The sequence below is a fragment of the Sorex fumeus genome, unplaced genomic scaffold (genome assembly GCF_029834395.1).
Source record: "Sorex fumeus unplaced genomic scaffold, SorFum_2.1 ptg000029l, whole genome shotgun sequence".
Taxonomy (NCBI): domain Eukaryota; kingdom Metazoa; phylum Chordata; class Mammalia; order Eulipotyphla; family Soricidae; genus Sorex; species Sorex fumeus.
The window spans coordinates 6,047,797-6,068,823 of NW_026606086.1; the positions used below are offsets into that span (position 1 = coordinate 6,047,797).

Here is a 21,027-nt window from a genome sequence, read left to right on the forward strand (position 1 = left end):
TCTCATCCTGCCTCTGGCAGATAATTTCCCCAATACTCTCTCTCTACTTTTGGGCATTATGTTTTTCCTGAATTTTCCCACCACCATTCAAGCCTGCCTGCCAGGGGCAGACATCAGATAATTTATTTTTCATTGCTTACTTTGAGTATCATGAGAGTTCACATGGCCGCAGAGAGCCGGCTGGGTGGGACTGCCTGGCACCTCTGCTGCCATGTGGCCTGGAAATTTAGTCCTGAACCCTCATACCTGAGCCTTGCTTGTGGAAGCTCTTGGTCACCAGGGTTCCATCTGGAGTACGTTGGGAGATTGCACCTGCTCCATCTCATCTCAGGTGCCTGGCGAAATTTTAAGGTCTGGAGGGATCTCTGAGGCTGTGGTGCTCTCCAGGACTGGTTGCTGCGTCCCTGGACGAGGGCTGTTGGTGTGCTGAGATGGCCCTTTTTTATTTCTTGAATTAGGGTTTTGTAGTTTTCTTTGAATAGGTCCTTCACTTCCTCAGTTAAGCTGATTCCAGGGTACTTGATTTTCTGAGGCACAATTATGAACAAGATTGTTTTTCTAATATGTTTCTTCTGTTTCACTAATTGTGTATAGGAAAGCCATGGACTTTTGGTTATTGATTTTGTAGCCTGCCACTTTACTAGACAAACTTATTGTTTCTAGCTTTTTCGTAGATTAGGATTTCCTAGTATACTATTATGCCATCTGCACATAGTGAACGCTTGACTTCTTCCTTTCCTATTTGGATGCCCTTGATTTCTTTTTCTTGCCTAACTGCTATGACAAGTACTTCTAGTACTATATTGAATAGGATTGGCAAGGTGGGCTTCCTTGTCTTGTTTGGCATTTTTTACTGACAGGAAATCACATTGCTAATTTGCTATTGTATGACATTTTCTTCATCAAAGTCCTTTTTTTGTTTGATTTTTGGGCTACATCCAAGCAGTGTCCAGCATCACTCCTAGTGGTGCTTAGGGAATCTTAAGCAGTGATGGGGGGACTGAAACTGGGTCAGCCATGTGCAAGATTAACACCATATCCTATGCACTATTTCTTCGGCCCCAAATCTTTTTTTTTGGGGGGGGGGGAACAGGGGGGCGGGAGCACACCTGACAGTGATCAGGGCTTATTTCTGTATCTGAACTCAGGGATTACTTCTGGCAAAGTTTAGGGGATAGAATCCTTGAATGTTTGCCACATTCAAGGAAAGCACCTTACCTGATGTACCATCTCTCTACACCCCAAAATCAGTTTTGAAGAACTAGTGAAAATGAGAACTGACTTCTTTGTACTTTCCTGCCCTAGTGGACACCATCCATCCCATAATCAATGCATAGTTAATTTACCTGGTAAGTGGCTCTAGTTGTTCACTAACCTGAACTGCCCCCATGAGTCCTGAGAGGGCTGGAGATAGTATAGTGGGTACGGCACTTGCCTTGCACACAGTTCACCCAGGTACAATTCCAGGCACCCCATATGGTCCCCTGAACCCACCAGGAATGGCTTCTATTTGAGTGCAGAGCCAGGAGCTCTGCTGGGTGTGGCTCAAAAACCAAAACCAAGTAAGTGTGTTTTGAAAAATACAAATGTATAAGTTTCACAGTAAGGGCTTTCAACCTCAGTTTATGTCTTTAAACGTTTCAAGTTTATTCAACAAAGTTAAAGAGGTGCAGACAAGAGAAACATTAGAGATTTAGCTGTGTGGGGGGTACAGACAATATAGGAGAGAGGTCTGAGATAGGGGTCATGTGGCATGTTACGGACATGGGGAGCCACATGGAAGGACAGCTGTGTCACTAAGGGGGGGCACATGGAAGGACACCAGTCACTGAGACAAAGATCACATGGAAGGACAGCCGTGTCACTGAGACAGGGGACATGTGGAAGGGCATTGGTCACTAAGACGGGGGGGGGGTCATGTAGAAGGACATTGTTCACTGAGGTGGCTGTCATGTGGAAGGACACTGGTCACTGAGACAGGGGGTCATTGGAAGGACAGTGGTCATTGAGATGGGCGTCACTGGAAGGACAGTGGTCACTGCCCTGCTGCAGCAGTCTCAGGTTGTACAGCCCTGCGTTCCTGATGCCTGAGTTTTTCCTGGAGTTCCCGGAGCTGGCTCTGACCCCAGTCAATGCGGGTCTGAAGGCTGGCCATGTCCGCAGCAAGCTGCAGGCCTGAGCAAGAGAGGCGACCATCAGCACGGTACCTGCAGGGGCCCACCACTTACAATGCTTCGGACGTGGCCATGAACTGGGAAGGCCCCCAGTCCCAGTGGCCCCATTATCCCTAATATATTCTGGATACGGCTTTGCACTGGCTGCTCGAGAACTGACTGGGCTTATGCCACTTCCTTAAAACACCTCCTATCCTCCTTTTATTACTCATGAGGAAAGAAGTGCCACAGATCTCCTGCTTTCGTTTTCTTCATTCTGCTGGTATCACGGTCCCTCACCTGTCCTCTCTCCTTCCTGTTTCCTCTGGCCCTCATAAGTGGCACACACACAGCTTCTGTCTGATGCTCCGATGGGGACGGTCGCTGTCCGGTCCTCAGGCCCTACTCACTCACCTAGTCTCTCTCCAGTCCACTGGCCCTAGCAGAGCTGGCTGACCAGCTCTCCCAGGAACTCTCCCTGGGGATTCTCTCCCTGCTGGGTGCTGCTCCTGCTTCCCTGATGCTGCTTGGTCTCCTCCTCCCTCCCCCCACTTCCTGCTCACACTCACAGGCTGGTGCTGCACTCACCCACCGAAGTGTGAATGCTGCAACTGTCTGAACCCAAAACTCAGGAACTTAAACCCCTGCCTCATGTGCTGGATTCTGGAATCTCTTCCAAACTCCAGATCGTGTGCCCAGTCTCTAAGTTGTAGCACTAGGGATACAGCCACGTTCACTGCGGGAGGAACTGCGCCCCACCTGCATGACCTCTCACTTTCCTCCCCTTCCTCCCCACTAGTCACAAATCCTAGGGCAAGGTGTAGGCTCCTGCCTTACACCTTCCTCAAGCTGCTTCACCTGTACACAGCAAGCTGGCTACCTGCTGCCTCTCTCAGCGCTCAGCTCTTTTTTGGAGAATCCCGTCACCCCTCTCTGCTCAGAGACACTCAACCCTTCACTCCCCAAATCCTCAGACCACCTGGCCCAGCCCACTCTGACACGCCTCACCTCCTTCCTGCTGCCCCTGCTGGTCCCTCTGTATATAGTACTACTCTACAAATGATGTACTGATCCCCCGCAGGGCTCCTGCCTTCCTGTCCTCAAGGTCTCTCCAGGCCTCACCCTCACAAAATAGCCTCCCAGCCTCTCTCTCCTGCTTCCACTTCACCGTCTTCTGATTCGTCCTCATTCTCACCACCTGCCACTCAGGTATACTTATGTATCTGCACACTGTTGTTCTCCCATCAGTGATTCGATGCGAGTATTTCTTCTCATTTCCTACTATATCCCCGATATCTAGCCCGAGCCTGTACTACAGCCAACAACCGACACACAACACAGTGGATGTGCAGCAGATGCCTGCGATGGAAATAAAACCTGAAAAGCATTTGGTTGTCTAAGCCCAGTCCTAGCTGGGGGTTTCATACTCAACCCTGGAGGAGCATTAGTGCTCAGATGCTCCCTTTGGAAGACCTAAGGGGCTTTTGTGACTATGGGCTGGTGTGCAGGGGTCACTTACCCTCCCGGAAGCTGGCTTGTGCCAGGCGCAGACTGTGAGGAACCAGGATTCCAAACCAGTTTAGAGGGTCTTGGGGGGCTGGGGAGGATGGTGGCTCTGGAGCACTGTTGAGCCCTTTTCGCCTACGGAGCGCTGGAAAGAGAAAGGCTGGGGGGTCTCAGGGTCTGACCCTTGTGTGCTGTGGACAATGGCGAAGTTTCTTTAAGCTCATGATCCTGAAACATACTGCTGCTTGGAAAACCCTCCCCTAGGCTTCTGTGTTCTAGAAAACAACATGCCACAGAAGCCCACCCTCTGCCTGCGGATCAAGTGAGAAATTCTGTCCACTCTCACAGTGTCAGGAGGCCAGCAGATGATACTATTATTTATCAGTGACAAGGCCACACACTTAAGCACCCATTTCGCCTGTACATAATGAAGGCGACACGCCCTCCAACTCTGGGATCCTTGTCTCATGTATGATAAACTGACATTATAGTTTTGTCTAGGCTGGAGCGATAGCACAGCGGGTAGGGCTTGCACGCAGCTGACCTGGGTTTGACTCCTCCGTCCCTCTGGGAGAGCAGGGCAAGCTACTGAGAGTATCCCGCCCCCACGGGCAGAGCCTGTCAAGCTCCCTGGCGTAGTCAATATGCCAAAAGCAGCAACAGGTCTCACGATGGAGCCGTTACTGGTGCCCGCTGGAGCAGATCGATGAACAACAGGAGGACAGTGCTACAGCGACAGTGCTATAAACCTGTCTGCGTGAAGCTGGCGAGAGGCACGTTCCGCTCGGCTGAGAGAACCTTCAGTTTTATACGGATATCTTCATATGCACAGGCCCTTGCCTATAAAGTGTCTATCTCCGTAATTGCTTAATGATTTGCATACTCTAATAAAGAACGGGAAGCCCCCTGCATTGCCACTGCCTCAATAAAATCACTGCCTCCGCCGCACTCACCTGCATCGCGGGGCCCCACCTCCTCGGGGGCCTGGGAGCTCGCTTTCACCACCCAGAACTTGTGCAGTCCGTCCTGGGCCTCGCTGGAAACCGAGAGGGAGGAGGCTGGGCGCTGGGGCCCCGCGCCCCGGCCCCGGCCCCGGCCCGCCCGCCGCCCGCGCGCGCTCACCAGGTGGACACGCAGACCTGCGGCTCCATGCGCGCCGCGTACTGCAGCGGCCCCACCGCCTTGGCGCCCATGGCGTAGCGGGCCTTGGACAGCGAGAACCAGCCCTGCGGAGGGAAGCGTGAGAGGCCGGCCCACCCCGCGCGCCGCCCCCCCCCCCCGGCCCGGCTCCCACCTCCTCCACGCGGGCGTTCAGCGCCACGCGCTTCGCCTCCAACTCCTCCAGGTCCCTGAAGAGCTGCAGGAGCAGCGCATCCATCTCCTCCCGCAGCCCCGGCGCCGCCGCCATGGCTGTCTCGCACGCCGGCCAATCACGACCCAGCGCGATCACGTGACAGCCAATAGACGCCAGAAGGGCCACGCCAGGGGCGGGCCCTCGGCGGCTGTTGCCCCGGTAACCGCCAAGGACGCAACCCCATTGGCCAGAGCGTTAGCTCCTGGGAGTCGCAGCCCCCCTCGGCCGGAACCTGGCCCAGTTGAGCGGTTGCATTTCCCCCCCTCTACACACGGTTTAAACACCTGGTCCATGACTTGTTGCAGGCATTCAACATAACAGTCCCCATCCCACCACCACCGTCAGCTTCCCTCCATCACTGACCCCACTTTCCGAACTGCCCCTCAAGCCTGCCCTGGTAGTAGGCCCACAATCATTTATTTTATTTATACTGAGCAGATCGACTGCTAAGACTATTTATAAAAATAAATTTATATTTATATTTATTTTATACTGAGCAGCTGCATTGATGCAGGGATGGCAAAAACGTAACGCGACCATTTTAGGGGAGCAGCGGTCTGAAGACACCCCAAAAGGCGCCACGACCCTCCGGTACGTTGCCCTTTAAAGTTGCTGGGCTGCTTCTTGCCGCAGGTTGTGATTATTTTATCAGCCTGACATCCTAAAAATTGCACACCGTGCGTTGCGGCAGTTGACGGCAGTGAGATTTACTGCGGCCGACCCGCTAACGAGGCAGGCACCCACGTGACGCGGAAGCGCGGCCAGACCGACCAATCGCGGCGCGAGCCACTCACGGTCCGCCATCTTAACTTTGGGTAGTTGCTCCTGCACCACGGCGCGGTGACGCCACTGACGGCCTCTTGGTTGAGGGCGGAAGCAGGATCGCAAGCTCGTCGCGGGAGCGGCGCGCCCCGCTGCTCCTGGACCCACGTGGAGCGGCGCGCAGGATGGTAGGAAGGATGCTCCGGCTCGGTGCGGGGGGCGGCGGGGCGGCGGGGGGTTCGGGGGGCTCCGGGGCCCGAGAGGCTGACCGTGGTGTCTCAGCTCCGCCGCGAGGCCCGGCTCCGCCGGGAGTACCTGTACCGCAAGGCCCGCGAGGAAGCGCAGCGGACGGCCCAGGAGAAGAAGGAGAAGGTCCGGCGCGCGCTCGAAGGTACGCGGGACCCTCCCTCAGCCCTCCGCGCTAGTGTCAGCGGTTTAGTTTCAGGGTTCGCAGATGCCCCTTCTGGTTTGCAAGTGTCCTTCGCGATGGAACGAATCGCTTGTCAAATGACAATTCAAATGACAGTGCCCAATTTTCACAGCTTTACGATATTGTTTGTTTACAATGAGTGTTTCTTCCCAGAGTCTTCTTTTTTTTTTTTTTTGGCTTTTTGGGTCACACACAGCGACGCATAGGGGCTACTCCTGGCTCTGCACTCAGGAGTCATCCTTGGCGGTGCTCAGGGGACCATATGGGATTCTGGGAATCGAACCCGGGTCAGCCGCGTGCAAGGCAAACGCCCTACCAGCTATGCTATCTCTCCAGCCCCACCAGAGTCTTTTTATTTATTTATTTTCGACTTTTTGGGTCACACCCGGTGATGCACAGGGCTTACTCCCGCCTATGCACTTAGGAACCTGTCCTGGTGGTGTTTGGGGGACCATATGGGATGCTGGGAATCGAACCTGGTTCGGCTGCGTTCTAGGCAAACGCGCTCCCCCCTGTGCTATCGCTCCTGCCAGATTCTTAATTTTTGTATGGCCCTGTCAATCAGCTGCCCGGGGTTTTTTCTTACTACTTTCATTAGAAAGTAATGAATATTTTGTGTCTTCTGTCGTTATGATTCCCCTGCTAATTGTTCTTAACATGTTAACAACAGTGTTAAGCTGTTAGCTCATGTACAACTGAAGTTTATTTGCGGTTAAGTTTGGAAGATGACATTTCAATACCACACATGAATCTTTCTGCCCCGTTTGGCGAGAACATTCGGAAAAGACAGAATCCCTGTACCTCCGGATTCTCTGTCCTGTGAATAATAAACAGATTTGAAATTTGCCACCCACTAACTGAACTAGACACAGTGATGTGAAAGCAATCCAAAATGAAGACATTTAAAAGTAACGGAGTTCCTGGAGGGAAAATACTAACAGTTTGTACTGAAATAGCACTGGTTTCAAAAACCTTTGGAGGACGGACATCTGATCACAAAGATAGTAACCAGTTTTGTATAGGCAAGAGTAGTTTAAGCATTACTGACTTAAAAGGTAATTACTGCTTGTGTTACAGTGAGGGAAAAGGGGAACATTCTTTTGGGTAGTTTTAGTGTAGGAAGCTTCTATATTAAAGTTCCCATGTAAAATAATGGGAATCAGGGGCTGGAGAGATGGCACAGCGGGTAGGGCGTTTGTCTTGCATGCGGCCAACCTGGTTCAATTCCCAGCATGCCAGTGGTCCCCTGAGCACCTCCAGGAGTAACCCCTGTGCATTGCCGGGTGTGACCCAAAAAGAAAAAAAAAAAGTAATGGGAATCAGAAGGAAGGGGAGGGGAAGAGACTGCGCAAAACTGGAGGGATGAGTGATGGAACATGGTATGACTGAAACCAGGTCATGAACTGTGTATCGCCTGGTGATTCAATTTAAAAAAAAAAAAGATTTGATAATTAAAAATTTAACTATGGAATAGCAATTCCAAAGAAATAAAGTAATGGGCATGTACTTCTTAATGTCCAGGCACAATAAGGAATGCATGCTTGGGGTTCACAGTGATTTATCACGAATGGAAACAGGCTCAGCCCAGCTGGACCGTTTTGGTTCTGGGTCTGATAGCGCTGTTTTACAGGTTGTTCTCAGACTCTTGAGGCTGCTCAGCTGGGGCGTAAACATAGTGGAGAAGGAGCAACAGGACACTTCGCACTTGATAGCAATGCTGTGGCCTACTCAGACCTTATAACTCAGTAGTTTTCTTTTCTGTGTTCAATTTTGTGAACTTCCTTTACAGCCCTTTAACACTAATTATGATTTTCTTTATAACCACTTAACCTCATTTTCCTTTTTTCTTCCCACAACAATCAAGAACCAGTTTGTTGGGGAACATTTTTAAGTTTCTGCATTAAGCGGATTGTGTTTCTTTAATCCTCCATAAATATTTGATTGCTTTTCATTGATGTTCAGAAGTAAGATGTGAAATTGATACCACCTTGGAGTGTTGGTTTCCCTGGAAATGGTCCCACAGACACTGCCTCCTCTGAGGCCTTCTCAGATGGGCTCTCTCATTTTTCAGTCCAGGGCTTGTGTTTTCCTTTGGTGGGTGGTGGGACGCAGAGTGGTTTGGCCCAGGGTTTGGGATGGGGGAGGGAGGGATGTAGCGGGACGTGGGGGCAGGGATTCCCTGTTGAGTTTTCTCACATGGAGGAATTTCCTTCATGGATGAGAAAGTCAGATTTTCACCTTCGCACTTTACAGCTAGACTTTTAAAAACTGTTTTGTTTTGTTTTGGGGCCACATCTGGTGATGACCCAGGGTTAATCCTGTCTCTACACTCAGGGATCACTCCTGATGATGCTCAGGGGACCGGGCATCCAGTATGGGATGTCAGGGATGGAATCTGGGTTGGCCACTTGCAAGGGGAGCACCACACTCGCTGTACTATCTCTCCAGCCCCTTTTACTTTTTTGGGGGGCTGGAGCGATAGCACAGCGGGTATGGTGTTTGCCTTGCATGCCGCCGACCTGGGTTCAATTCCTCTGTCCCTCTCAGAGAGCCCGGCAAGCTACTGAGAGTATCCCGCCCAAAGTGCAGAGCCTGGCAAGCTCCCTGTGACGTATTCGATATGCCAAACACAGTAACAACAAGTCTCACAATGGACATGTTACTGGTGCCGGCTTGAGCAAATCGATGAACAATGGGAGGACAGTACTACAGTGCAGTGCTACTCAGGAAATAATCCTGGAGGTGCTTACGGGACCATATGGGATGTCAGTGATTCCAGGTCAGCCACGTGCAAAGCAAACACCTCACCCGCTGTACTATTGCTCTAACCCCAGCCCTCCAACTGGTTTTATGTACAAAGATTATATGGCCTTTGCACTTTTAAATTTTTCCAATTGCACAAAAATTGATTTAAAAAAAAAATCACTATAACTGCAGTGGGGCTTTTTAAGATGCTACAATTTGTGTTATTGTACCCAATCTGTGATTTTAGAAAATAGAAGTAAAATGAATGGGATACTTTTTTTTTCATTGCTACTCAAAAACTTCTGAGATCTTGACTGTTCTCTGTTTTCCTTCGCCTCGCCATCCACTGTCCTTTGTGTCCTTCTTGTGAAGGAGGACAACCCCTAACCATCAGATGCCTGTTTCCTTGCATCTGTTCTTTGTGTTCCGAGAACTTGGCTCCCAAAATGTTTGCATTCATTTTGCGGCTGGGTAAAACTGAGCATAACTGTGGGTGAAGCTTCAGTTGTAAGTTAAGGCCTATTCCCAGCCCTTGGGAATTATCTGTGTCTCTTTTGGTCAGATTTAGGAAATGACTTTAAGTTTGGGTTCGTGGCGTTGTTTAAGAACTTTTCTCTGCTTTTCTATACCCTAGGCCTTGCTCTGTTCAGGCCTTACTCCTGGCTCTGAGATCACGCCTGGCAGAGTTCGTGGGACCATGTGGGGTGTCAGGGATCAAACCCAGGTTAGCTGTGCTCTATTGCTCAAGCCCCCTAAGACCTGTTTTCTAACTGGAAGATTCCCCAGGCCATGCTGAGATTCGTGCCTGCACTCAGCTCTGTGCTCCAAGTGACTGTCTCCGCCAGCTCCAACGTTTCAGAGGAAATCTTTTGACTCAGAGCATCTCAGCTACCTTTTCACTGTCAGAGGGTTTCAAAGATTCCGGTAGACCTTCATACAGAGAACTTTGTATTTAATGTTTAAAATTTTTTTAAAAAAATTGTTCTGACTGCATAAGTAAGTCATACTTATGGCTGTAAAGCAAGTCATCAAACCCTAAGACTCACGAAACAATGGAAACAACACAGGCACCCCTGGCTTTCGCTTAGTTGGGCATGAGGACATATGTGAATTGGTTCCCCCAGTCTCCATTCCTGATCAGGAAAGATTAAGAGAGGTCTTTTGAGAGGCCAGAGAGATAGTAGAGGGTTATCAGAAGGCAGGGTGCTTGCCTTGCATGCGCCCAACCCGTGTTCGATTCCTGGCACCTCTATATGGCCCCTTGAGCTCACCAGGAGTGAAGCAGAGTCAGGAGTCATCCCTAAGCTTCGTCAGTTGTGGCCCAAAAAACACAAGAGAAAAGAGAACACAAAGAAAGATTTTTTCTAGCTTGTGGATAGATTGATTGACAGACCACAGGGTTACGTCAGCCGAGAGCTGCTGATAGTTCCTTGTTCTCGGCAAGCTACCGAGAGTATTCGATATGCCAGACACAGTAACAACAAAGTCTCCAATGGAGACGTTACTGGGCCCGCTCGAGTAAATCGACGATCAACGGGAGGGCCTTTACCTTTACCTTTACCTTTGTGTCTCACTTGGCCCCTCTTCCCCCAGAGAACCGCCTGATTCCCACGGAACTGCGCCGGGAGGCTCTGGCCTTGCAGAAGTCCCTGGAGTTCGACGATGCTGGCGCTGAAGGTGACCTCCCCTGGCCTCTGCTTCCTTCCCTGCACCTGCTTCCAGAACTGTCCCCTCAGCTGTCCTTGTAACGCTGGCTGGATGTTACCTCGAGGTCCTCCCTGAGGCTCTTGGTCCTGTTTTCCTGACACCCAGATTTTATGCGGTTCTCTGAGCTGCTGAGAATCCTGCCCACTGGATTGTGAGCTCTGCTGGGGTGACTGGCATCTCTGCTCTGCACCCTCTCCCTGCTCCAGGGACACCTGATGTTTGCCATTCTGTTCCCTCTCTCCCCTCTCCGGGCAGCTGGTGTCCACTGCTCCGTTCCCACTTCCCGTACTTGAAATGCCCAGAGCCACCCACTACCCCATGCAGATATAGACCACCCATCACTGGGAGTACTGTGGCATTGTCCTCCCTAGGATTCTACACCTCACAGTGTGGGGGGGCATTGCCCTGCCCTCCACACCCACTGTAGACCATCCATCGTAGACAGTATTGTGGCATTGTCCTCCCTGTATTTCACACCTCATGGTGTGGGAGGCATTGCCCTACCCTCCAAACCCAGGGCAGTGTAGACCATCTATCACCAACGGCATTGCCTGTGTTTCTCTAGAAAGAGTCGACCACCCCCACGTTAGTGTGTAACTTCCCCAGTAATGTCCAGTTCTTGGTCCTCATTCCCTCATCAGGTGTCACCAGTCACATGGATGACGAATACCGATGGGCAGGGGTGGAGGATCCCAAAATCATGATCACGACCTCCCGTGACCCCAGTTCCCGCCTCAAGATGTTTGCCAAGGTACCAGCGTGGAAGGGTTGAGGTGTTGCCTTGAGCCGTGAGGGGGAAGGGGGGAGCTTGCTGACTGGATCGTGTCCGTGTCCAGGAGTTGAAGCTGGTGTTCCCGGGCGCCCAGCGCATGAACCGTGGTCGCCATGAGGTGGGCGCCCTCGTGCGGGCCTGCAAGGCCAACGGAGTCACAGACCTGCTGGTGGTGCACGAGCACAGGGGCACGCCTGGTGAGGCTGCGGGCATCAGAGGGGCTACGGGGTCGGGGCAGGTGAGGGGCCTGTGGTCAGGCAGGTCGCTGAAAGCCTGTCCCCCGCCCCCCAGTGGGCCTCATTGTCAGCCACCTGCCCTTTGGGCCCACCGCCTACTTCACACTGTGCAACGTGGTCATGCGTCACGACATCCCCGACCTGGGCACCATGTCCGAGGCCAAGCCGCACCTCATCCTGCACGGCTTCTCCTCCCGGCTGGGCAAGCGCGTGAGTCGGGGGCCCTGGGTGGCGGGTGGACCTGAAGAGCGGGCCGGGCCGGGCGTTCACGGCTCTGCCTCCCTGCTCCCCAGGTCTCTGACATACTTCGATACCTGTTCCCTGTCCCCAAAGACGACAGTCGCCGCGTCATCACCTTCGCAAACCAGGATGACTATATCTCCTTTCGGTATGTCCCAGACCGGGCCCCTGGAGGCCACCCTAACTCTGAATGCCGCTATTCTGTTTGAGTCGCTGTTCTGTTTGAGTCGTTTGCTCTGTTTATTTTGGTTTGGGGACCACACCTGGCTCAAGAGCAAAACCCTGACCCAGGAGTAAACCTTGGACAGGAGAGCTCAGGTATCATCCTGGGACCATTTGGGGATCAAACTCAGTTTGGCTGCATCCAAGGCAAGGAATCCTCTTACTTCCCATACTGTCGCTCCGGTTCGAGTATTTTGCTTTATTTATTTATTATTTTGGTTTGGGGGCCGTCCCCCGCAGTGCTCGGGGACCGTATGTGGAGCTGGGTGTTGGGAGGTGTGCTGCTGCCCTCTGACTGCTGGGTGTACGCTGTGTAGTTCCTGGCACAGCTGCCTCCGCAGCCTTCACCTGTCTGCCCCTCACCCAGGCACCACGTGTACAAGAAGATGGACCACCGCAATGTGGAGCTGACGGAGGTCGGACCGCGCTTCGAGCTGAAGTGTGAGTCTCGTCTGTCCCTGGCCGGGCCGGGAAGAGCGGGGTTGTGGCCGGGGGTAACTCTTTTCCCTCCTCAGTGTACATGATCCGCCTGGGCACGCTGGAGCAGGAGGCGACAGCCGACGTGGAGTGGCGCTGGCACCCCTACACCAACACCGCACACAAGAGGCTCTTCCTCAGTGCTGAGGGGACCTGACGGGCGGGGACAAATAAAGCCTGGAATCCAGTCTCTGTCCCAGGGCTCCGTGTGACAGTCTGTGGGAGTGTCCTCTAGGCGGTGACTGCCCCAGCTGGGCATACTGGGCAGGAGGGACATTCTCTAATCTGGGCAGTGTCAAGTCTCGGACAAGGCGGGTGCCTCTCAGCCTGGGCCCAGGGGTGCTGTGCTGCTGTCCCTGGGGTTGGGGTCACACTGGGCCTGGTGCAGCAGGTAAGGTGCCCTAGATGCGGACTGAACAGGAGGGTGTTCACACAGTGTTCCTGGATGTGGGCGTCATAGTGTTCGTGGGTGTGGGGGTCATAGTGTGCATGGGTGTGGTGTAACAGTGTTCATGGGTGTGGAAGTCAGACTGTATTCATAGTGGTTTGGGAGTCATGATGTTCATGGGTGTGGGGGGTCACATGGTGTTCACAGGGGTTTGGGGGGGGTCACATGGGGATCACACAGTGTGGGGACTTGGAGCGGTCACACAATGTTCAGGGGGCGTGGGGAGGTCACACATGGTCCGTGCAGGATGTGCATGACCCTTGCGGCATTCCCTGGAATAATGACAGTTGGGACCTCTGCTCCTTTCCCTGCTTTCTGTCAGAAACATGTATCTACGATCACGGAGAATAGAGCTTCAGGAAGGGCTGGGCTCTGCCTCTGCACCCCCTCCATGCCCACTTTCCCAGTCTGTACCCAAGGGCCCTGGTTCTGCCCACGATGGGTGTCACGGCCGTCAAGTGTGCACAGAGGAACTTGCTGCGCAGTGATGAGTGAGGAGGAAGGACACTGTGCTAGATGGTGATGGGCAGATGTCACCTCAGGGGAGGGCTGGAGAGTGGGTGGGGAGTGTCCTGAAAGCAACAGCATGCCAAAAAAAATGGGCCATGTGGATGGACAGTGCAAACCTGGACCCAGCTGGCCCCTAGAGGGCCCAGGAGAGGAGAGCTGGGGAAGTGAGGGCGGCTTGTGGTTTCCGAGAGGCTCTGGGGCAGGAAGGCCCCTCCGGGCCATGGCACTCAGGAAGAGCAGTCAGGCTGCAAGAAGGGCTGTGCCTCCCCCTTCAGGATAGTCTCTTCAGAAAGGCTTTAGTCTCTCAGAGTTTCCCAGCCTGTCTCATACCACAGGAATTAAGAGTACTGGTAGATAGTACAGGGATAGGGCACTTGCTTTGCACACGTCCAGTCCAGGTTTGAACCTAAGTACCGCTTGGTGTGGACAGAAGAGGAAGAGGATACTCTTACTGTCTGGGGCCCCTCAATGGACGGGAGCATGCACTTTGCCCGTAGGAGCTCTGGGTTTGGTTCCCTCCGAGACCCACCCCCAAAGGATTTCCAAGTATGATTCCAAAACTAGGGAGGAAAAGTGTCATTAAGGTCTTTGGGTAGCACTGTAGCACTGTCCTCCCATTGTTCATCGATTTGCTCAAGCGGGCACCAGTAACATCTCCATTGTGAGACTTGTTACTGTGTTTGGCATATCTAATACGGGGAGCTTGCCAGGCTTTGCCGTGCGGGTGGGATACTCTCGGTAGCTTGCCGGGCTCTCCGAGAGGGATGGAGGAGTCGAACCCAGTTTCACTGCATGCAAGGCAAATGCCCTACCCGCTGTACAAGCTATGTCATGGTTACTGTCCCTGTCCCTGTCCTGTTTTTCATCGATTTGCTCAAGCGGGCCCAGTAACATCTACATTGTGAGACTTGTTACTGTGTTTGGCATATTGAATACGTCACGGGTAGCTTGCCAGGCTTTGCTGTGCAGGCCAGACACTCTCAGTAGCTTGTTGGGCTCTCGGAGAGGGGTGGAGGAATTGAACCCGGGTCAGTTGGGTGGACCGCGTGTAAGGCAAACGCCCTACTGCTGTGCTATCGCTCCAGCCCACAAGCTATGTCACGGTCACGGTCACGGTCCTCCCGTTGTTCATCGATTTGCTCGAGCGGGCCCAGTAACGTCTCCATCATGAGACTTGTTGTTACTGTGTTTGGCATATCGAATATGTCACGGGTAGCTTGTCAGTCTCTGCCATGCGGGCGAGATACTCTCGGTAGCTTGCCGGGCTCTCTAAGAGGGGCAGAGGAATCGAACTCAGGTTGGCCATGTTGGCCGCTTGTAAGGCAAACGCCCTACCGCTGTGCTATCGCTCCAGCCCCACAAGCTATGTATCATTAAAAAATTTAAATCTCTGAATTTTAATTTACCTATTGTAAAGCATAGATACAAATGTTCCAATGTAAATAATAAGAACATAATAATCTTGCAAGATTTTGAAAAATTAATTACAATGTGAAGATCAGATATTATGGTGATCCAATACCCACTGCCTCCTGGTGTTCATACCTTTGTGTATAAAATCTCCTGGGGCAGCCAGGGGAGGCCCCGACAGCTCTCCTCCTCACTGCCTGCGTTTGGTGGGCCCTGGGCCACTCACCCAGCTGGGGCGGCCTGGGCCATGGGGCAGATGGAGGGGTCTTTGGGTAAGGTGTGGAAATTCTGACACAGAAGTAGAGGAATATGATGGCTTGTATTTCTGGGGAGGTGGGGACAGGATGTCACAACTGCCACTGATGGAGTGGCTGAAAACACGACTCACCTAAGGGCCAGGTCAGAGTGTCCTCTGTGTCCATCTCTATCCACCTCACCCCTTGCGACCTCCAGTAACTGATTCAGGTTCTTGGCTGTCACTGTACTGCCCAAGCTCTGCCTCATCTCCATGTAATCTTTAGCTCTCTACATGTGCAGTCACTGAAATTTTAGCCTATCGGAAAATGTATGTGACCTCCTCAAGGTTTACTTTTGCCAAGACCTTGTTCCCAAGGAAGATCCCATTCGTGGATTGTAGGAATTAGGGATTGATTCTGGCTTCAGGGCTGGCTGTTACCTGGCTGCAGGTGTGGCCTCTGTTGCAAATGCCGATATTACAGACATGACAGGACCATCCTTCTCCTTTTTTTCTTCTTTTATTTTTTTAGCAAGTAGTTTCGTAAGAACGAAAGAGACAGGTTGGGCTCTGGTATTCAGAGTGAGGTCTCACTACACCACAGCGACCCAAGAAATGCCTCTAGTCCCACCTGCAACTAACTTGAAAGTTTTAGGGTTCCAGGTCCAGAGCAATACTGTAGCAGGTAAGACGCTTGCCTGGCACGCAGCTGACCGGGGTTCAATCCTTGGCATCCTATAAAGTCCCCCAAGCATCACCAGGAGTAATTCCTAATTAATTTTTAATTAAATTTTATTATTGTTGGCTTTTAGGCCACACTCGGTGATGCTCAGGAGTTATTCTTGGCTCTGCACTCAGGAATTAACTCCTGGTGGTGCTCAGGTGAATATAGAATGCTGGGAATCAAACCTAGGTTGGCTGCCTGCAAGGCAAGCACCCTACCAGCTATACTATAGCTCTGACATCGTTTTGTGTGCTTTAACTTATAGTAAAATATTAAAAGGAAAATCATTGCAAGTGCTTTGGCATTGTTTGCATATTTTTCTGTCAAAGTTATAAAAAATATTGAAGAGTATACTTGCTAATATATTGATGGTTGAAAGCCACTGAGAATTAGGTGTGATAGAGAAATTTATTCCATGTCTGTGTATTTGGAATGCTTATGAAAGAATAGATTTATTTTCACTTGTACCAAAAAATGAAAAATTATGCATAACATGCATTTTAGGCTCCTGTTCCCTAAATGCTACAGGGATCATTACGACCATCCCCATTACTCTTCCTTTAAAAGGTATATTCTGTGGGGCCAGAGAGATATACAATGCTTAGGGCTCTTGCCTTGCATGCAGCTGACCTGAGTGATTCCAGGCACCACGTTTGGTACCTTGAGCACCAACAGGAAGCTGTTCCTTAGGGCAGAACCAGGAATAATTTCTGTGCATCATCAGTTATGGCCCAAACCCTCCCCCCACCCCAGACCCCCAAAATGGTATATTCTACAAATAGAGTTTCCGGTCTCAAGGGTATGTACAAATCTAGGCCTTTTTTTTTTCTCTGGTTTTTGGGACCACACCCAGCTGTGCTCAGAGATTACTCCTGGCTGTGTGCTCAGGGGCCACTCTTGGCAGTGCTCAGGGAACCGTATGGGATGCTAGGGATTGAACCTGCATCAGCTGTGTGCAAGGCAAGCACCCTGCTGCTTCTACTATTGCCTTGGCCCTAAGTCTAAGCTTCTTGATGTTTACTGTCAGATAGTTGGTGGGAAGAGACCATTTTGACCAAGCTGGCAAAGATGAGTGATATGGTTGGTGAAGGTGGTAGGTCTTATAATCCCTAGGATTTAGAGGGCAGTTTTTGAATTTCAAAGTAGTGACACATCTACTCTCCCCAATGCAGGACCTCTAGGAGTATGGCTGACATGCTCCACGTCAGGCACTTGGTGGGAATCAAAGAGGCCAGATCCACAACTGGCAGAGGCAAAAGCAGAGCAAAGGCCTTAATATCCATCAACAGAAATGCAGTAACATGAGATCACATCTAGGACTACAGTAACAGATGAGATCACATCGAGGAATGCAGTAATATGAGATAATATTAATGACTGCAGTAACACATGTGATCACATCCAGACTGGAGGACTGGAGTGCAGTAATGATGCTGCAGGGATCAGGTAGGGCCTGTGTCTGGATGTGGCTGTATTGGCCTGTTTGTAGACCTGCTGTGCCTGCTTAGAGTGGGGAGGGGGTCGCACTGGGCAATCCAGGGGAGAGACTTTTTCCTGAGTGATTCTGTGGGTAGGCTGGAGCGATAGCACAACGGGTAGGGCATTTGCCTTGCAAGCGGCCAACATGGCCGACCCAAGTTCGATTCCTCCGCCCCTCTCGGAGAGCCTGGCAAGCTACCGAGAGTATCTCACCCGCACGGCAAAGCCTGGCAAGCTTCTGGTGACGTATTTGAAATGCCAAACACAGTAACAATTGTCACAACGGAGACATTACTGGGCCCGCTCGAGCAAATCGAACAATGGGAGGACAGTGACAGTGATTCTGTGGGGTATAAAGCTTGTTTACTTGCTCAGCACTCGGGAGTTGCTTCCTTCTCATTTTCCTTTGGGGTCCAGGTGAGGCACTGCATTTAGTCTGTTGGTTCACAAGAGTTTAAGAATATTTGGGATAGAGCCATAGTACAGCAGGTATGATACTCGCCTTGCCACATCAGACCTGGGTTTGTTCCCTGGCCCCCATATTCCTCTGAGCACTGCCAGGAGTGATCCTGAATGCAGAGCCAGGAGTAAGCCCTGAACATTGCCGGGTATTGCCCCCAAGCAAAACAAGCAAACAACAAAGAATACTATTAGCTATTTCTCTAGTACTGATTTTTCTTTAAGTGGTAAAAGTTAACAGCTTCAGGTTAGAGAGACAACCCACCTTCCTTCTTCCTAATTAGAGGATGACCTCTAATGAGCTCACAGAGCACATACATAACCTCATCATAAGCTCTGGTTATGGACTGGGGATGTTTGTAGCTCAGTGGTCAGTTGCAGACTTTACAGCCCTGGATTGGACCCTGGTACAAGTTCCAACCCCCAACCCCCAACCCCTCGTCCCAACCACATGTGGTCAGACCTTTTTTATTTATGGCATTGTTTAAACCCCAAAAGGACCATGTGAACAACATTCTGAAACTGTTCTGCCTCTCAGTGCTTGATGCCCCCGTGACTGAGCTCCCCCCCTCAGATATGTCACCTCAGACATCTGGTAATGGGGTATTTCTTTTCTTTTAACGAGTGTTCTTTTCAAGTTTCCTGTTTATTTCCATAAGCATTGCTTTAAAGTACAACATTGAAGATATCTCTGTGCATATTTACGCAAATATATTTGAGGAATTTTTCTTTTTAACATTCATAGGCGCTGCTGCCTGGTCCTTCAGAAGGTTTGTCCTGGCCACTGCCATGTGCTCTAAGTGCCTGTCAACAGTGCTTTTGTCCATACTGGGCACTATCATACTTTATATCTTTGCCCAGGTCTACATGTAAACTGGTTCCCATTTAGGTTTACATTTTTTGTGGGGGGAGGGAGGGTGCACACCCAGCAATGCTCAGGGGTTATTCCTGGCTCTGTGCTTAGAAATTACTCCTGACTGGGCTCTGGGTCGTATGGGGTACCTGGGATCAAACCTGGATTGGTCACATACAAGGCAAATCTCCTCCCCACTGCACTATCTGACCCCAGTTTGCATTTCTTTAATTGAAAGGATGAGTGCCATTTCAAAGACTCAAACTCTGCTATGTGCAAGGCAAGTGCCCAACCTGCTGTACTATTGCACCAGTTCCTCTATATTAGTTTCATTTTGAAGCAAATCCCGGAGAGCATCATTTCATGCACAAATAGATTCAACAATAACAACAGTGCCATTGTCATCTAAATAAAAGTCAGCAATGGGCCAGAGATAGTGCAGCGGGTATTGTGCTTGCTTTGCATGTGGCTGACCTAGCATCACATTTGGTCCCCAGTACCGCCAGGACTGATCCCTGAGCATAAACCTAGAGTGTCCCTAAAACAGCAACAAAAGTGTCAGGAGCTTACCAAGGCCAGGAAGAGAACTCCAAGGGTTGGAAGGCATCCCTGCATGTACAGGGCTAGGGTTCAAGCTCTGGCACTGAACAGCCTCCTGAGCCCATTAAGATGGAAACTTGGTGGCCCTTGGAACTGTGGGGAGGCCCACAAAATTAAAAAAAAAATTTCTCAGAAAGTGGTACCAAGACATAAGCCCCAGAAGGCGAAAGGCAAATTTGTTTCTGGGTAATGGAATATGGGAAAGCTTCATGAATTGTAAGCAGTTTAAACTGATATTAAAAGTTCTTTTCTGAATTGCTTTCTAAACTTTCAGTGAAATTATATCTCATGTTATAGTGTAGAATATAGTGTAGAATAGCTTTATTTCATGTATATGTGACATGTACATATGTAATTACAAGTATATTGTGCATGTTTATAAGACATATACATTTATGTAATGTGTATATCCTCATGTACAGTTGTATGAAATTGTAAGAAAGCATACGTATATGCATGAAAAACATTTTGCAATCATTAAAAAAGGTCAGCAGTTGTTCTAAATTATATATTGTCACTGTCACTGTCCTCCTGTTGTTCCTTGATTTGCTTGAGTGGGCCCAGTAACATTGTGAGACTTGTTACTGTGTTTGGCATATGGAATACGTCACGGGTAGCTTGCCAGGCTTTGTCGTGCAGGGGAGATACTCTCAATAGCTTGTTGGCTCTCTGAGAGGGGCAGAGGAATCGAACTCGTGTCGGCCATCTCGGCCGCATGCAAGGCAAACACCCTACCTGCTGTGCTATTGCTCCAGCCAAAATTATATATTATATGGCCCAAAGACATCATTTCAAATACCCAGTTTTCCCTGATTACAGTATATTTATTGAACTGTGTTACTAGAATCCAAACTTAGATTCATTCATTGAAAATTAACATGTCATTTTTTTCTTAAGGATTAGCTTTAGCTATTTTACTTATCTTTTATATTTCTATTTTTGTTCGAGCAATGCCAGGGATTGAGCCCAGACTGCACACATGTCTGGCAATTGCTGTACCACTGAGATACCTCCTCAGCCTTATATTTTTCTGCTCTTTTATTTATTTTGATTTTGGGGCCACATTCCGACTTGCTTAGGGGCTATTCCCTGATCCTGTGCTTGGGAGGTCAAGTGGTACCCAGGGCATTGAATGTCTTTATTATAAATAGCATCATTGAGATATAATTCATATCATGGTTACCATTTAAAGTGTTCATTTCTAGGGCTGGAGCGATAGCACAGTGGGGAGTCCATTTGCCTTGCACGCGGCCTACCCTGTTCGATTCCCAGCATTCCATATGGTCCCCTGAGCACTGCCAGGAGTAAATACTTAGTGCATGAGCCAGGAGTAACCCCGGTGCATTGCCGGGTGTGACCCAAAAAGCAAAAACAAAAAAAACAAAAAAACAAAAAAAAAGTGTTCATTTCTAAAATATCCACAGGGTTGTATAAGTATCATAGCAATTTAAATTTATAATATTTTTGCTCTTCCTAAAAGAAAACTCAGACCTATTAGCAGTCACTCTCCAGTGCCCCAACCATGCTTCTACCCTCAGTGTCTTGCAACCCCAAATTTGTCTTTCTAAATTTTCCTAGAAAAGGTAGTTCATAGGAATGAGGTTGTAAGATGTGTGGTGTTTTGTGGCTTCTCTTAGCATTAAGGTGGTTTTTATTTATTTAATTATTTATTTTTGCATCACACCCAGCGATGCACAGGGGTTAC

At 50.1% G+C, this 21,027-nt stretch overlaps 2 protein-coding genes across 2 annotated transcripts; one reads left to right on the forward strand and one right to left on the reverse strand.

The window, feature by feature from the left end:
- Positions 1–1,970: 1,970 nt before the first annotated feature.
- On the reverse strand, positions 1,971–5,071 carry CCDC115 (coiled-coil domain containing 115). Its single transcript, XM_056115640.1, has 5 exons — positions 4,954–5,071; positions 4,782–4,885; positions 4,613–4,695; positions 3,673–3,804; positions 1,971–2,175 (listed from the first exon to the last, which is right to left on the reverse strand). The coding sequence occupies exons 1-5, from the start codon at positions 5,065–5,067 to the stop codon at positions 2,036–2,038; spliced, it is 573 nt and encodes a 190-aa protein (XP_055971615.1). The 5' UTR covers positions 5,068–5,071; the 3' UTR covers positions 1,971–2,035.
- An 813-nt stretch (positions 5,072–5,884) lies between these two features.
- Positions 5,885–12,786, forward strand: IMP4 (IMP U3 small nucleolar ribonucleoprotein 4). The gene is made up of 9 exons (XM_056115580.1): positions 5,885–5,963; positions 6,058–6,166; positions 10,544–10,627; positions 11,299–11,408; positions 11,494–11,626; positions 11,721–11,875; positions 11,959–12,053; positions 12,495–12,568; positions 12,643–12,786. Exons 1-9 carry the CDS (start codon positions 5,961–5,963, stop codon positions 12,759–12,761), a joined length of 882 nt encoding a protein of 293 aa, XP_055971555.1. The 5' UTR covers positions 5,885–5,960; the 3' UTR covers positions 12,762–12,786.
- The last annotated feature ends 8,241 nt before the right edge of the window (positions 12,787–21,027 follow it).